At 37.0% G+C, this 18,095-nt stretch overlaps 1 protein-coding gene across 6 annotated transcripts in view; it reads left to right on the top strand.

Annotated features, from left to right (window-relative positions):
- Nucleotides 1-1,777: 1,777 nt before the first annotated feature.
- The window catches only part of LOC117333283 (transmembrane channel-like protein 7), a 30,771-nt gene continuing 14,453 nt past the window's right edge, over nucleotides 1,778-18,095 (top strand). Inside the window, exons 1-4 of one of the 6 annotated variants that reach the window (XM_033892549.1) lie at nucleotides 1,778-1,859; nucleotides 14,505-14,613; nucleotides 15,141-15,479; nucleotides 17,337-17,366. In XM_033892549.1, the coding sequence (XP_033748440.1) occupies nucleotides 14,531-14,613; nucleotides 15,141-15,479; nucleotides 17,337-17,366 (452 nt within the window). In that variant the 5' untranslated portion in view covers nucleotides 1,778-1,859; nucleotides 14,505-14,530. Of the gene's footprint in view, nucleotides 1,860-1,905; nucleotides 2,295-9,956; nucleotides 10,168-11,354; nucleotides 11,475-14,504; nucleotides 14,614-15,140; nucleotides 15,480-15,948; nucleotides 15,961-17,336; nucleotides 17,367-18,095 lie in introns of those variants that run through there. The other 5 variants (XM_033892534.1, XM_033892542.1, XM_033892520.1 and 2 more) reach the window with 5 other exon arrangements.

Raw genomic sequence — 18,095 nt, forward strand, 5'->3', positions numbered from 1 at the left:
GTTTTATTTAAAACATTTTCACTTTAGATATTGACAAACATTTTAAAGGTATGATACAGAACATTACACAATTGAAGCAACCGAAATAGAAAAATGTTATATTAAATTAAGCTATAAGGCTGAGTATTAAAGTCAGTTGATATGTACTTACAGTAACTATCACACACAATGGTAAGACCTACTTAGAGAGTTGCAGCTCGGCATTAAGAGATAAATATTTATAACTATCCTCTCACTGAGCTGTACACATCTCAAATCAGAATATTCAGGCAAGAACAACCTTTTAAAAATAATGTTCAAGAGGGAAGTATATATGTACACTGCAACTTCAGAAAATATGATCTAAGGGGAGATAACTTTCATGATTTTAGTTCACCAACCCCTGACAAACTATCTTAATTGGAAGACAAGATGAGAGTATGCCATATTGCAATATAACAACTGTCCAATTCAATTCCTTACTTAATGGAAAGGAAGAAATTAAGATTACATTTACTAATTGATTAGTAACGTCATCACAGAAAATTTTCAGTGGCCATATTACAGCTTCTTGGATGTGTTCTGCAGTTGTCACATTAATATTTCATATGAAATTCATATCAAAATTGTAAAATTTTTATTCATTTTATAGAGCCCCTAGCAAGTTGAAATGAAAAGCTTTTTTTTTGTTTCATAGATAAAAAAACAACAACTTGGGTACAATATCATGTTTACAATATGTGAGCCAGATAGTCATGAAGGTTCAGCGTTCAGTTCAGTGCATATCTTGTATTTGAACAAAACCCTGGCAGGAACAGTATAATTAAACATGTTGTGGTGAACTGTCCACAACACATCCCCATCACTACACAGGGCTCTAATTGTCACTGCAGCTACTATATGTACAACTGATTACTGTATTTACAATTTAAACCAACCCCACCAATATATGGAGGCCTTACAGTTGTCACTGAAGCAGATTACCGTATTTACCCATGAACACATCCCCATCAATATATATAGGGGCTCTACAGTACATGTTGGTGTCAATGAAGCTTCTTTGTACAACTGATTAGCTTATTTACCAGGTAAACACCTCCATACCAACATATGGAGGTTTTAGTTGTCAATGAAGCTGCTATGTACAACTGATTACCTTATTTACCAGGTAAACACCTCCATACCTATATATGGGGGTTCTAGTTGGCATTGAATCTGCTTTGTATAACTGATTACCGTACTTACCTGTGAACACTACCCATTACGGTATTGGGGCTATTGTAATCACTGAAGCATCTATGAACAACTGACTACCGTATTTACAACTGAACACATCTCCATCACTATATGGGGGCCCTAGTTAAATAGTTAAACCATATTTAATTTCATATTCAAAGGACATACAATGTACATTTCTCCTACATTTCAACCAATTGCAAATGTAAGGATTCAGAAAAATGTATTTATTAGAATACTTATATATTATTTGGGCCTTTTTATTCAGTACAATTTTTACCTGTTTTCGCTTGAATAAACACAAAAATTGTCCTTTTTTTTTTGGAATGCTGTAAATGAAATCAATATACAATCAGATACTGAATCTTCATAAAAGATTACCCAGTGTAATTGACTTGGCCTTGGTAACTTTATTTCATCCCTTTATGATTTTCAAACAAAAAAAACCGTATCCAATATCAAATCAAGATAAACTGATATCAAGAACTCTGCTGGTATTGTGTAAATCTACCTGTGAAGTTTGTCATGCCAAGTGTCTAAAAATAGAACATTAACTCAGTTTTCCTTTGACTGGTTCAGTAGTGGGGACAATAGACCCACCCAGGCCTTTACCATATATAGGAAGTTTAACCACACTTCTCCAGGTAAATTCATACATTGCTGCACATGTAAACACGGTTCTTCAAAAAGTTCACATTTCGTGTCTGAAGTACAAAAGATCTGGTATATATTATTTACCGGGTAGGATTCTTAAAATAACCCATTGGGGGTGTGTCCAGCAAGTTAGATCTATAGCCAACTGGGAAGTGCAATTACTTCAAACAGCTCACATGTACAGTGATACACACATGTACAGGACAGTGTTGTATCAGTTTTCTATATCTACCACACATATATTGACACACTGTTGTATAATATGTGCCTCTGGCCTTCTGGGACATTATTACTTGTGAGAAATTTCACTCTCAGTGGTATACTCATTATAATGTGATATTAATTATGTGGATCAGGATATATGGCGAGTACTGAATAAATTACCTTAGGATTTTTACCTGGTGTATACACACACCTAGCTGTAGGTGAGTAGTACCTATATTTTTCATACCTTTACTCAGTAATACATATATATAGGGGTATGTAGGTGATAACTTTGATAACCTAGCAAGTATACTAATTTATGACGGAAATGAAGAGTATTTAAATCTGTACACATCGATGTAGATCGATTTAGACAGAAAAAAAAAAAAATTAGATTTATAATGGATTGACATTTTAAAATGTTTTTAAAGGACAAATAAAACCCATGAACAGGTGGTACACTCATGGAAGCCTGGCATAAAAGTATATACTTGTATAAAGCTAAAAAGTATTCAATCAGAACTGGAGATGGTCCTTTAGTTTCACTGAGAGATCAATGGCAATCAACACATTAATAACGGATCATAGTCATTTGATTCAGATTTATCAAAATAACATATAGAACAATTCCAACATGAATTATACTGTAATTAGCCTTTTCAGGTATACTATATATACAGTGTATGCATACTGTTTATTTAAATTCTGTGTTGGTTCAAACCATACAGCTATATATGGCCAATATGAACAGTGAAGGTGAATTATATGTATTGAACAAACAGTGAGTGTGTACTTTATCAACCATTTTTTGCACAACTGTATTTATGAATTGTGTCATTTTCAAAAAATCTCATTAACTGTGAAATGCATGTAAGGATTTAATTGTTGAAATTGCTGGATTCCACAGGGGTGTAAACAAAAATCTTATCACTAGCCATGGGCTGGTAGAAACCAAAAATCCACTATCCCAAACTAAAAATCTACTAGCCCAACAAGGTTATATGTAAGAAAGGCTCTGAATGATGTACTTTTCATATGTTAAGGAGGTCTATCAGTTTCCATTTGAGAAATGAAACTTTTCTTTAATCTACAATATTATTTGAATATTAATAGAATTAAATTTTAAATGTTTCTCTATCTACTGAAACATAATGAGCAAGCCATGCACTAGCCCCAGCCTAGTGTAGCTGTAGTTTTCACTTTTCACTAGCCCCAGCCTAGTGTAGCTGTAGTTTTCACTAGCCAAGCTAAGTTTACACTCCTGTTCCAATAATTGCTTAGTGTATCTCATATTGTCTTTTGCCTGAACAAAAACACCTGTGCATACAAAATGATGTTCTTCTACATGCATGGTTGCTCAAACTAATTTTAAGTACCCAGTAAATTATCTCACTACATAGCAAATTACATATACCTATTTCTGTATGTAAGGTCCCAATATAGGACCTGTCTAACCATTTTTAAAGCCATGGATCTGTCATACCAGTGTAAAATCTAGGACCTGTCTAACCACTGTATAGTCTAGGACCTGTCTAACCACTGTATAGTCTAGGACCTGTCTCACCACTGTATATAGTCTAGGACCTGTCTAACCACTGTATAATCTAGGACCTGTCTAACCACTATATAGTCTAGGACCTGTCTAACCACTGTATCGTCTAGGACCTGTCTAACCACAGTATATAGTCTAGGACCTGTCTAACCACTGTATATAGTCTAGGACCTGTCTAACCACTGTATAGTCTAGGACCTGTCTAACCACAGTATATAGTCTAGGACCTGTCTAACCACTGTATAGTCAAGGACCTGTCTAACCACTGTATAGTCTAGGACCTGTCTAACCACTGTATAGTCTAGAACCTGTCTAACCACAGTATATAGTCTAGGGCCTGTCTAACCACTGTATAGTCTAGGACCTGTCATACACAGTATAGTCTAGGACCTGTCTAACCACTGTATATAGTCTAGGACCTGTCTAACCACTGTATAGTCTAGGACCTGTCTAACCACAGTATATAGTCTAGGACCTGTCATACCACAGTATATAGTTTAGGACCTGTCTAACCACTGTATAGTCTAGGACCTGTCTAACCACAGTCTATAGTCTAGGACCTGTCTAACCACAGTATATAGTCTAGGACCTGTCTAACCACTGTATAGTCTAGGACCTGTCTAACCACAGTATATAGTCTAGGACCTGTCTAACCACAGTATATAGTTTAGGACCTGTCTAACCACTGTATAGTCTAGGACCTGTCTAACCACAGTCTATAGTCTAGGACCTGTCTAACCACAGTATATAGTCTAGGACCTGTCTAAACAATTTTGATAACCTTGGACCTCTCATAACAGTGTATAGTCTAGGACCTGTCTAACCACTATATAGTCTAGGACCAGCTGTCTAACCATAGTATGTAGTCTAGGACCTGTCTAACCACAGTATATAGTCTAGGACCTGTCTAACCACTGTATAGTCTAGGACCTGTCTAACCACAGTATATAGTCTAGGACCTGTCTTACCATTTTTATAGTCAAGGACCTGTCTTACCGTTTTTATAGTCAAGGACCTGTCTAACCACAGTATATAGTCTAGGACCTGTCTAACCTCAGTATATAGTCAAGGACCTGTCTAACCATTTTTATAGTCAAGGACCTGTCTAACAACTGTATATAGTCTAGGACCTGTCTAACCACTGTATATAGTCTAGGACCTGTCTAACCACTGTATATAGTCTAGGACCTGTCTAACAATTTTGATAACCTTGGACCTCTCATAACAGTGTACAATCTAGGACCTCTATAACCACTATATAGTCTAGGACCTGTCTAACCACTGTATAGTCTAGGACCTGTCGAACCACAGTATATAGTCTAGGACCTGTCTAACCATTTTTATAGCCAAGGACCTGTCTAACCACAGTATATAGTCTAGGACCTGTCTAACCATTTTTATAGTCAAGGACCTGTCTAACCACTGTATAGTCAAGAACCTGTCTTACCACTGTATATAGTCTAGGACCTGTCTAACCATTTTTATTGTCAAGGACCTGTCTAACCACAGTATATAGTCAAGGACCTGTCTAACCTCAGTATATAGTCAAGGACCTGTCTAACCATTTTTATAGTCAAGGACCTGTCTAACAACTGTATATAGTCTAGGACCTGTCTAACAACTGTATATAGTCTAGGACCTGTCTAACCACTGTATATAGTCTAGGACCTGTCTAACAATTTTGATAACCTTGGACCTCTCATAACAGTGTACAATCTAGGACCTCTATAACCACTATATAGTCTAGAACCTGTCTAACCACTGTATAGTCTAGGACCTGTCGAACCACAGTATATAGTCTAGGACCTGTCTAACCATTTTTATAGCCAAGGACCTGTCTAACCACAGTATATAGTCTAGGACCTGTCTAACCATTTTTATAGTCAAGGACCTGTCTAACCACTGTATAGTCAAGGACCTGTCTAACCACTGTATATAGTCTAGGACCTGTCTAACCATTTTTATTGTCAAGGACCTGTCTAACCACAGTATATAGTCAAGGACCTGTCTAACCTCAGTATATAGTCAAGGACCTGTCTAACAACTGTATGTAGTCTAGGACCTGTCTAACAACTGTATATATTGTCTAGGACCTGTCTAACAATTTTGATAACCTTGGACATCTCATAACAGTGTACAATCTAGGACCTGTCTAACCACTATATAGTCTAGGACCAGCTGTCTAACCACAGTATATAGTCTAGGACCTGTCTAACCACAGTATATAGTCTAGGACCTGTCTAACCACAGTATATAGTCTAGGACCTGTCTAACCACTGTATAGTCTAGGACCTGTCTAACCACAGTATATAGTCTAGGACCTGTCTAACCATTTTTATAGTCAAGGACCTGTCTAACCACTGTATAGTCAAGGACCTGTCTAACAACTGTATATAGTCTAGGACCTGTCTAACCGTTTTTATAGTCAAGGACCTGTCTAACCACTGTATAGTCAAGGACCTGTCTAACCACTGTATATAGTCTAGGACCTGTCTAACCGTTTTTATAGTCAAGGACCTGTCTAACCACAGTATATAGTCTAGGACCTGTTTAACCTCAGTATATAGTCAAGGACCTGTCTAACCATTTTTATAGTCAAGGACCTGTCTAACAACTGTATATAGTCTAGGACCTGTCTAACCACTGCATATAGTCTAGGACCTGTCTAACCACAGTATATAGTCTAGGACCTGTCTAACTATTTTTATAGTCAAGGACCTGTCTAACCACAGTATATAGTCTAGGACCTGTCTAACAACAGTATATAGTCTAGGACCTGTCTAACCACAGTATATAGTCTAGGACCTGTCTAACCACTGTATATAGTCTAGGACCTGTCTAACCACTGTATAGTCTAGGACCTGTCTAACCACAGTATATAGTCTAGGACCTGTCTTACCATTTTTATAGTCAAGGACCTGTCTAACCACTGTATAGTCAAGGACCTGTCTAACCACTGTATATAGTCTAGGACCTGTCTTACCGTTTTTATAGTCAAGGACCTGTCTAACCACAGTATATAGTCTAGGACCTGTCTAACCTCAGTATATAGTAAAGGACCTGTCTAACCATTTTTATAGTCAAGGACCTGTCTAACAACTGTATATAGTCTAGGACCTGTCTAACCACTGTATATAGTCTAGGACCTGTCTAACCACTGTATATAGTCTAGGACGTACTCAACCTGTCTAACAATTTTGATAACCTTGGACCTCTCAGTGTACAATCTAGGACCTATCTAACCACTATATAGTCTAGGACCAGCTGTCTAACCACAGTATATAGTCTAGGACCTGTCTAACCGCAGTATATAGTCTAGGAACTGTCTAACCACTGTATAGCCGAGGACCTGTCTAACCATTGTATAGTCTAATACCTGTCTAACCATTATAAAGTCTAGGACCTGTCTTACCACTATATAGTCTAGGACCTGTCTTACCATTGTATAGTCTAGGACCTGTCTAACCATTGTATAGCCGAGGACCTGTCTAACCATTGTTTAGTCTAAGACCTGTCTAACCATCATATAGTCTAGGACCTGTCTTACCACTATTAGTCTAGGACCTGTCTAACCATCATATAGGAAAGGACCCGTCAAACCATCGTATAGTAAAGGACCTGTCTTACCATGTTATAGTAAAGGACCTGTCTTACCATATGTTATAGTGTAGGGCCTGTCTAACCATGTTATGGTAAAGGACCTGTCTTACCATGTTATAGTGTAGGGCCTGTCTAACCATGTTATGGTAAAGGACCTGTCTTACCATATGTTATAGTGTAGGGCCTGTCTAACCATGTTATGGTAAAGGACCTGTCTAACCATGTTATAGTAAAGGACCTGTCTTACCATATGTTATAGTGTAGGGCCTGTCTAACCATGTTATGGTAAAGGACCTGTCTTACCATGTTATAGTGTAGGGCCTGTCTAACCATGTTATGGTAAAGGACCTGCCTTACCATATGTTATAGTGTAGGGCCTGTCTAACCATGTTATGGTAAAGGACCTGTCTTACCATATGTTATAGTAAAGGACCTGTCTTACTATATGTTATAGTAAAGGACCTGTCTTACCATGTTATAGTGTAGGGCCTGTCTAACCATGTTATAGTAAAGGACCTGTCTTACCATATGTTATAGTAAAGGACCTGTCTTACCTTGTTATTGTGTAGGGCCTGTCTTACCATGTTATAGTAAAGGACCTGTCTTACCATGTTATAGTGTAGGGCCTGTCTAACCATGTTATAGTGTAGGGCCTGTCTTACCATGTTATAGTGTAGGGCCTGTCTTACCATGTTATATTCTAGGGCCTGTCTTACCATGTTATAGTGTAGGGCCTGTCTTACCATGTTATAGTGTAGAGCCTGTTACATACAGATCGTTACACCTGTAGAACAGCTGCATACTTAATGTGAAACACATCTTTGTGTTGCATTTTATTAGATTATTGATTGATATTGTCCTTGGTTACCTATGGTGGCATGGATCTGCCATCACATAACGAGATAATTTTGTCAACATAGCAAGATAAATATACCATATAGCGAGATAATAAAACGACATAGCGAGATAAAACAACAGACATAGCGAGATAATATGAAGTCGCTATCTCGACATCTCGCCGCATAGGTGCTACTACTGACATGGATTTTTTTCTTGTCAACGTCACATGACCTCCATTCGGAAGTATCGTAACATTTGCCATAGGTATCTAACATGCTTAGTTTACCTGTTTGTTGTAGGTGTTGGGCTGTTCAGCTTCCCTGTCCAAGCCTCGTGTGCACTGGTGCGCTGAACTTTCAAGTGGGGTCACGTGACGTTACAAGAAAAAAATCCATGTCAGTCGTAGCATCTAATGTGGCGAGATGTCAAGATAGCGACTTCGTAAATGCATTAGATTATCTCGCTATGTCGGTTGTTTTATCTCGCTATGTCGTGTTATTATCTCGCTATATGGTATATTTATCTCGCTATGTTGACAAAATTATCTTGTTATGTGATGGCAGATCCATGCCACCATAGTTACCACTGCACTAGGTAGGTACATGTACACGTATATAATAACCATGCAATGCAGGTTTTTTCAGATATCATAACTCTGTCTATATAACTGACAAAAACTGATAAGTTATTGAATTTAATTTGGATAAAATGGATATGAAGGTATATACTGCCTAATAAAACAGGTGTATACAAACATGCAAATGAAATCTTACTGGTAAATTCTAACCGAAAATCAATAAATAAGAGCAAGATATAAACAAAATAAAGATTTACATTGTGACCCTTGAAAATGTACCAGGAGGTTCAGACCAGGTGTTCTGGAAGAGTAAGTGTCTTCTGCTTCATTGACGACATTCGCCGTATAAAATGTCATATCCAGGTTTATGAATGATACACTAGCTGGCTAGATATAAAAAAAAAAGGGTCTTAGCAATCATACCATACTCAAGTATCACACAAGTGTTATAGATTCTTTTGATTATTGGCAGACTTAAGTTTTGACCCAAGGTATGAGGTTTCATAGAGAGATTACACAATATCTGTCACTTCGGCAATATCTGCACTGTATACCATGATAATACATGGTTCTCATAAATCCCTCACACAATACATTAATCCTAATTATGTTTCTGATGTTTAAAAATCTGAAATGTAGCATTCATACCAGTTCCGAAGGTAAGTTTTTGCTTGCACAAGCTTTTAAATTAGATATTTATAACTTTTGTTGTGACATTAATCGGAAGGATAGAGAAGTTATGAGGACCATTCAATCAAAATATAATCATCTTGGGAGTATTTTTTTTTTTTAAATCATAAAAAAGTTATTGGCTTGCGCAATCATAAAAAAACAACTTATCTTTGAACTCAGATTGTATCCAGAATCAAAAAATAGGACAGAACCTTAGCTTTTTAATGGTTGGATCAGAACCTTAGCTTTTTAATGGTTGGATCAGAACCTTAGCTTTTTAATGGTTTGATCCCTACTCAGACCAATATAATATATTGTTCTCAGATCAAGCACAGGTCCTGGACCATTCTGGTTGTATGTATCTGAGGGTGGAGATTCAACTTTACACTGTATTGCTCTGGATATTATACAACAGGCCTAGCTCTCTTATAATATATTTCATAAGGATATATTCCACCTTAAAATGACCCTGGCTGTTCATTGGCCGATTTTTTTCATTGTTTGGTACACAATGCACTTTTACATCATGATACAATAATTTTATTTCAAATGTTTAAAAGTAACTAAATGCTCTGATAGTCCTGTAAAAATGGTTCTTTACAATCTAACTTGATATGTTATAGACATTGCTTAATTGTAATTTATTCTGTGTTTTATGGTAAATGTGGGCTAACCGTGTCACAGGTGGAGAATCTAATCAATATTTGTGTATAAAATCTTAAAAGCAACATGCATTGGTTGTCTAGGGAATGTTAGTGGCTTGTGGAAACATGTGATGTCTAGAGGAACATTGCCTCATTGGGTGGATTCTGAAAACACATTTGATGTCAGGGGAATGTGATTCTGTGAACAGGTAATGTTACTGGACTGATCTGCTCTCTAGCCTTTAAGTTCTTAAAGCCCTTTAGCTGCAGAGTAAATATGCATGGAATCAAAGAGTGGGTGAGAAAACTTACAATGTTAAGACTGCATGATATATAGTTTCACCTAGTATTTAGCTAATTGGTTGGATACAGTTTGAGAAGATACAGGGAGCTCTCGACAGGTTTTACAATTATACCCCTCCCCAAACAATCTACCTGTATGTACTGAACTTCCATATGCCTTTTATTCTGCCATAATTATACACATAGACATAAATAAAATCATTTTTTGGTTTTATTGGTTGAAAATGGGGATTTTCTGAGATGGTTTGAGATTGATAGATCATATTGTTTTCAATGGAAAGAGCTTTTAAAGTAAAAAGTTAGGTTAATCATTATAAGATTTGAACCAGTACCAATTAATATTTCACTATCAAGATTCATCAGAGCTTTACAGAGTACATGGTACATAAATATCATTTGCTTAGAAAAATATATGTATTCAATCAACATAATCAGTGACATACCTGATGTAATGTCATATCTTTAAATATTTATATATATGTACTGTATAAAGAGCCATTTAAGACGTATAATATATTACTAGTATACCCTGTATTAAGTGAAAACCCTAAAATGTGTGTTTGTGTTTGTATTACATACCATCAACCTGCCTAAAAGGTCCATTACACAGCCTACATACTATTATATATATAGGGACTACTTACAAGCTGCCAAGCAGCACTAGATTAACCTGTCTATAGGGACCGTATTAGTGGGACCACTATACATTAATAGCTATGTCTTGTGGGACTTATAATTCTTTCCAGATGGCCACAAGTCTGATCATAGATTGTAGTACATGTATATAAATGATATACATAAAGTGGTACATCGCATAACTACAGCTGCCACACTTGTTTCCAATAAAAAAATGTTTAGAGGTAATAGACATAGATCTAGATATAGAGCCAATATATAGGGCCTATCTGTACATTTGTCTTTTAGTTTGCAAGGAATTGTTTCATATTTTTGTTTAGTATCAGAGAAGCATATCATTGCTGTGTTAGTACGATATAAATAGTTCATGCTTCATGCAGTGAATGCTAATGTAAGTGCTGAGGTGTATATATACATAGACATGAATAGCTATGCAGCTTTAAGTGTGTCAGTTCACTTGATGGACTAGACATAGCTTGTGTGTATTAACTTATTGAGGTCTAAACATAAACAATGGCAGACAGCGGAGTGTGGGACCCAGGAGAGAAATGTCCGTTGATGGTTGATCCCATGGAAGGTTGTAAACATTTATGTCCTGTTGTTAAGAATGTAGTTAACTTTATTATATGTACAGCATCTCAGGCTGACAAACAAACGTATATGGGTAAACACGAACTTTAGATCACAGCTGATATTTACATATATATGGTATCACGTTTTTGTTGAATTCAAATAATAATGTGTTGTTGATTGAATGATGAATTGCAGATGATCACCCCTACCTCATATGTAACGTATAGCATGGACGATCACCCCTACCACCTGTAATGTATACCATTGATGGTCACCCCTACCACACCTGTAATATATACATTGATGGTCACCCTACCACACCTGTAATGTATACCATTGATGGTCACCCCTACCACCTGTAATGTATACCATTGATGGTCACCCCTACCACACCTGTAATGTATACCATTGATGGTCACCCCTACCACACCTGTAATATATACATTGATGGTCACCCTACCACACCTGTAATGTATACCATTGATGGTCACCCCTACCACACCTGTAATGTATACCATTGATGAACACCCCACCACACCTGTAATGTATAGCATTGATGAACACCCTACCACACCTGTAATGTATACCATTGATGAACACCCTACCACAACTGTAATGTATACCATTGATGGTCACCCTACCACACCTGTAATGTATACCATTGATGAACACCCTACCACACCTGTAATGTATACCAGTGATTGTCACCCCTACCACACCTGTAATGTATACCATTGATGAACACCCTACCACACCTGTAATGTATACCAGTGATTGTCACCCCTACCACACCTGTATTAAATGTATACCATTGATGAACACCCTACCACAACTGTAATGTATACCATTGATGAACACCCTACCACACCTGTAATGTATACCAGTGATTGTCACCCCTACCACACCTGTAATGTATACCATTGATGAACACCCTACCACACCTGTAATGTATACCATTGATGGTCACCCTACTAAACCTGTCATGTATAGCATGGAAGATCACCCTACCACACCTGTAATGTATACCATTGATGGTCACCCTACCACACCTGTAATGTATACCATTGATGGTCACCCTACCACACCTGTAATGTAAACCATTGATGGTCACCCTACCACACCTGTAATGTATACCATTGATGGTCACCCTACCACACCTGTAATGTATACCATTGATGGTCACCCCTACCACCTGTAATGTATACCATTGATGGTCACCCTACCACACCTGTAATGTATACCATTGATGGTCACCCTACCACACCTGTAATGTATACCATTGATGGTCACCCTACCACACCTGTAATGTATACCATTGATGGTCACCCTACCACACCTGTAATGTATACCATTGATGGTCACATCTACCACACCTGTAATGTATACCATTGATGAACACCCTACCACACCTGTAATGTATACCATTGATGGTCACCCTACCACACCTGTAATGTATACCATTGATGAACACCCTACCACACCTGTAATGTATACCATTGATGAACACCCTACCACACCTATAATGTATAGCATGGAAGATCACCCCTACCACCTGTAATGTATACCATTGATTGTCACCCCTGCAACACCTGTAATGTATACCATTGATTGTCACCCCATCACACCTGTAATGTATACCATTGATGGTCACCCTACCACACCTGTAATATATACATTGATTGTCACCCCTACCACACCTGTAATGTATACCATTGATGAACACCCTACCACACCTGTAATGCATACCATTGATGGTCACCCTACTAAACCTGTCATGTATAGCATGGAAGATCACCCCTACCACCTGTAATGTATACCATTGATTGTCATCCCTACCACACCTGTAATGTATACGAATGATGGTCACCCTACTAAACCTGTCATGTATAGCATGGAAGATCACCCCTACCACCTGTAATGTATACCAGTGATTGTCATCCCTACCACACCTGTAATGTATACCATTGATGAACACCCTACCACACCTGTAATGTATACCATTGATGGTCACCCTACTAAACCTGTCATGTATAGCATGGAAGATCACCCCTACCACCTGTAATGTATACCATTGATGAACACCCCTACAACCTGTAATGTATACCATTGATGGTCACCCTATCACACCTGTAATGTATACCATTGATGAACACCCTACCACACCTGTAATGTATACCATTGATGAACACCCTACCACACCTGTAATGTATACCAGTGATTGTCACCCCTACCACACCTGTAATGTATACCATTGATGGTCACCCCACCACACCTGTAATGTATACCAGTGATTGTCACCCCTACCACACCTGTAATGTATACAATTGATGGTCACCCTACCACACCTGTTATGTATACCATTGATGGTCACATCTACCACACCTGTAATGTATACCATTGATGAACAACCTACCACACCTGTAATGTATACCATTGATGAACACCCCACCACACCTGTAATGTATAGCATGGAAGATCACCCCTACCACCTGTAATGTATACCATTGATGAACACCCCACCACACCTGTAATGTATAGCATGGAAGATCACCCCTACCACACCTGTAATGTATACCATTGATGGTCACATCTACCACACCTGTAATGTATACCATTGATGGTCACCCCTACCACCTGTAATGTATACCATTGATGGTCACATCTACCACCTGTAATGTATACCATTGATGAACACCCCACCACACCTGTAATGTATACCATTGATGGTCACCCTACCACACCTGTAATGTATACCATTGATGGTCACCCTACCACAGGTGGGGCAGTTGCCAGGTACTGACCATAGGCCAGTGGTTTTTCTCCGGGTACTCTGGCTTTTCTCCACCTTTAAAACCTGGCACGTCCTTAAATGACCCTGGCTGTTAATAGGACGTTAAACAAAACAAACCAAACCTGTAATGTATACCATTGATTGTCACCCCTACCACACCTGTAATGTGTACTTGATGATGACAGTCCTATAGCAGAAATTTTAACTGGTATAATTGTATCATTTTTTTTTTTAACTTTCTAGAATCTGCCAAGCAAAGACAGGGAAATATGGACAGAGACAAAGACTTTTCTAGAATAGCCATGGAACCCGTGTTTCATGTGGAACAAAATCCAGCTGGCAGTAGACACAGGTATGTACAAGTGTTGTATGTATGATGAGAAATATACTGGGGAGTATTATTTATCAGTGATTAGTGGGAGCTTAGGCTTGGACAGGGGAGACAAGTGCTTCCATGGTCACAGAACAGAGACCATGGTTTCAGCTTACTCGCACAACTCAATAAATTTGAGTCTTATCTCAATTTTTTTTTTTTTTGCAATTTTCTGTATATATAATTATATAGTTAAACCTGTTAAAAAATGACAAAAGATTCCCTTCCATATGATAAAGGGAACTCATTGTTTTTAAGGTATTATGATATTGCCATAAATATACACTGTGTCAATCAATTATACATTGAGCCCTTTGTTGTTCAAACAAAATCTTTCATCTATGAAATCAAAAGGGTTCTTAAAGAAAATGACTGGGATAATTTTGTATGATTTCTTAACCGGGATAAACTCCAAATTATGATTTAGGTATAACATGACTAATGTTTGATCTGACTTGTCTTGATGTGTCTATCAGGATTTAAAATGTTATTCTGTATTGTTTCAGGTCTGATAATGGTGATTTTGACAATGATGGGAGGCATGTAAAAACACGTAATTCCAGCAGTGATGGGGGAGGTACACTGGTACGAAAAAGACGCAAGTCATCACGCCTTCGTGGAGAAGATGGTCAGTATGATGACTGGGATGAGGACGAATCAGAGATGTTGCCAAGTTTACGATTCCAACAACGATCTCGTACAAAATCACTGAAACAGCGACATCGGGAACTGCAAGATGAACATGTACAAACTCACAACAATAAACCACAGACACTACGGGAACGTTATGCCGAGATGAAGGAACGAGAGGAAGTGACAGCCGGCAATCTAGCTGGCTTGATGAGGTAACCTTTTATAATACAGCGACTGAACTATTGAAGTATACAGTGAGTTAGCTCAGTTGTGATCTGTCTGGCTTGTTGAGGTAACCAGTTCTTACATCTGGTGTTGAGACCAGAGGAAACTCCAGCCTTGATATGCATAACATGTTAGATGGGTAGTCAGTTGACAAAGTGAGAATGCACTTGCCTTTCACTTTGACGACCTGGGTTCACTTCCCTTATCATATATGAAAGGGTATGGGGTTAGTGCCCAACCAAGTATGTGGGTTTTCTCTGGGTATTCTTGTTTCCCTCCCATGGTAAGACCTCTCATTTGCTTCCAATGAGTGATTAATATAAATTAATATTGTTATGTGTTTCGTACTTGTTGTGATACAAATAAAGTTGATAGTTATAACATGATTTGTGCATGCTGCCTGCTGTATTAAGACTTACACAGTAATATGATACGGCTATATTTTTCTCCTCACAGAGACAGAAACCAGTAAGTAGTTCTAATGTTATAAGGAAGCAGACATCCAATGAAGAACTTCCAATGTAGACATTATACAGAAAAAAATAACCCTGGAGTAAATGTCTAGATGTCTAACACATAACATCTTAGTAGGACTTTCAAATACATATATGTCTAGATGCCTACCATTCTAAACACAAAAACTTTTTACAAACTCACTTTGAATTTTCAAAACTTTTCCACATTTTGGCAAATCTGTTTTTGTAATACAATCAACTACTGTGAGGCTTCAATTTACAATTGTTTCTTTGATTACATTAATATTGTTCCATTCTTGTTAATAAAAAAAACCACTGTTTGTAGTGTATATTAATGACTAATAATTCACTTTTAATGTTCTACTATTTAATGGAGATTAAAAATTGTGATAATCATGTCATCCTGTCATGTCTGCTGCTAACATATTTCTTGTTTTAAGATATCGCTCAAACTTTACACTATGGTCGAGCACATGTCAAGTTGGATGTTATATGTCGTGGTAAACATAAAAACGTTAAATTAGTCTCATTAAAAGCTGTAAACATAGTGATTTTTCTCTTGCTATTGTCCTAAGTAAGACAAAAGACAGAAATAAAGTTAACTATGTTATTTCTCATCGGACATCCCTACACAGCAAGGTTGAGGGCACAGTTTGTTTCAGAAAAAAAATTGTTGAAGGTATTCTATATGACGCATAAGACAGATTGAAATAACTTTTCTGCAACACAGAATTATTTACTTATAACTTTACATGGACGGAGCCACAGAGAAAGATTTAGGCATGACTTTTATGGTGGCAGCATTAATATTTGTCTAAAAGCTTCAGGTTTGGATATTGACACCTAAATTATGATATTTCAATCAAAAATCTTATAACTTTTACCAATGTACAATTTGGACATGGAAAACAATTATTTTTAATCAGAAGTTCCATTAATTACATTTTACTGTGCATTTTCCTATCCCATTACCTATAGCTAAACTGTTTGCATGTAATATGTAAAGTTTATTTGTTTCAGGATTATTGAAATTCATGCTTTTAATATTCACTTATTCCAGTTATAAATGTAGTCTCAATGAGCATTTAGCACCTTCGCTAGCCAAGGCTTTTGATTGCTTTACACTTCATGAATAATAGTGAAGTGTAACGCAATCAGAAGCCTTGGCAAGCGAAGATGAGTATTAAAATGCTCTAGGGAAATTTGCATAAGACATGCAGTTCTACATCAAATATTTACACTCTTGTTGATATATTTAATAATCTTTTATCACAGACATTTCCATTGAGCATTTATTTGTGCTATATTATCATGAATAAGACTTTTAGTTCTGTATTGAAGTATTTACTCGGTTACATTTAACTTCAGGGCCAGACGTAGTAACGACATAGGGTTGAGGTAAACTTGCACGTACCAGATCTATTATGGTGTATATTTTCATCTTCCTGATTTAATCTATACCCCACACCATAAAACGATACTGGGTGAATTATGATCCAGGTTCTTGAGGGTTCTTAGGTGACACTTCCTAATTCCTATTTAAGGTTGTATGCTGCCTGATAATATTTTCGCCAGTGACTTTTATAAAAAAAAAAAATGTGGATGGCTGTTTTAGCACATGAATGAGCTTATATTTCTAGTAGCCATACATAGAATGTCCAATTATAGAGCAAGCCAATAGAAATACTGTAGTTACCTCCCCTTATATCATATTGAGACAAAGCAGTAAATCTTAATCAAATGAATTAAGTACATTTCTAATAATGGCCTAGTATGTACTTGTTCTGTCCATATGATTTTTGTTTGCTGCGTATCATGTGAAGTTTAAACAAAAATACACATGATAAAAATTCATTATTACCAGAAAAAAATATATTTATTCTATCTGAACTGCATGTTTATTTGATATATATCTTCTATATTTAATGTCTAGATATTATCAGTTAAAATGTGTGATTTGATGCGAGGGAATTTTAAGTTGTGAAGTCCAGGTAGCACTTTGAAATGTTTTTTCTTGTCTGGAGCATTATCTTCTATGAAATTTACATCTTTTATGTTACCTTTGGTATTTGATTACAACTTTATTTTGAAGTCGGATAATTATTCAACTTTTTAATTTTGAAACCT

Source organism: Pecten maximus, chromosome 1, assembly GCF_902652985.1.
Source record: "Pecten maximus chromosome 1, xPecMax1.1, whole genome shotgun sequence".
Classification (NCBI taxonomy): domain Eukaryota; kingdom Metazoa; phylum Mollusca; class Bivalvia; order Pectinida; family Pectinidae; genus Pecten; species Pecten maximus.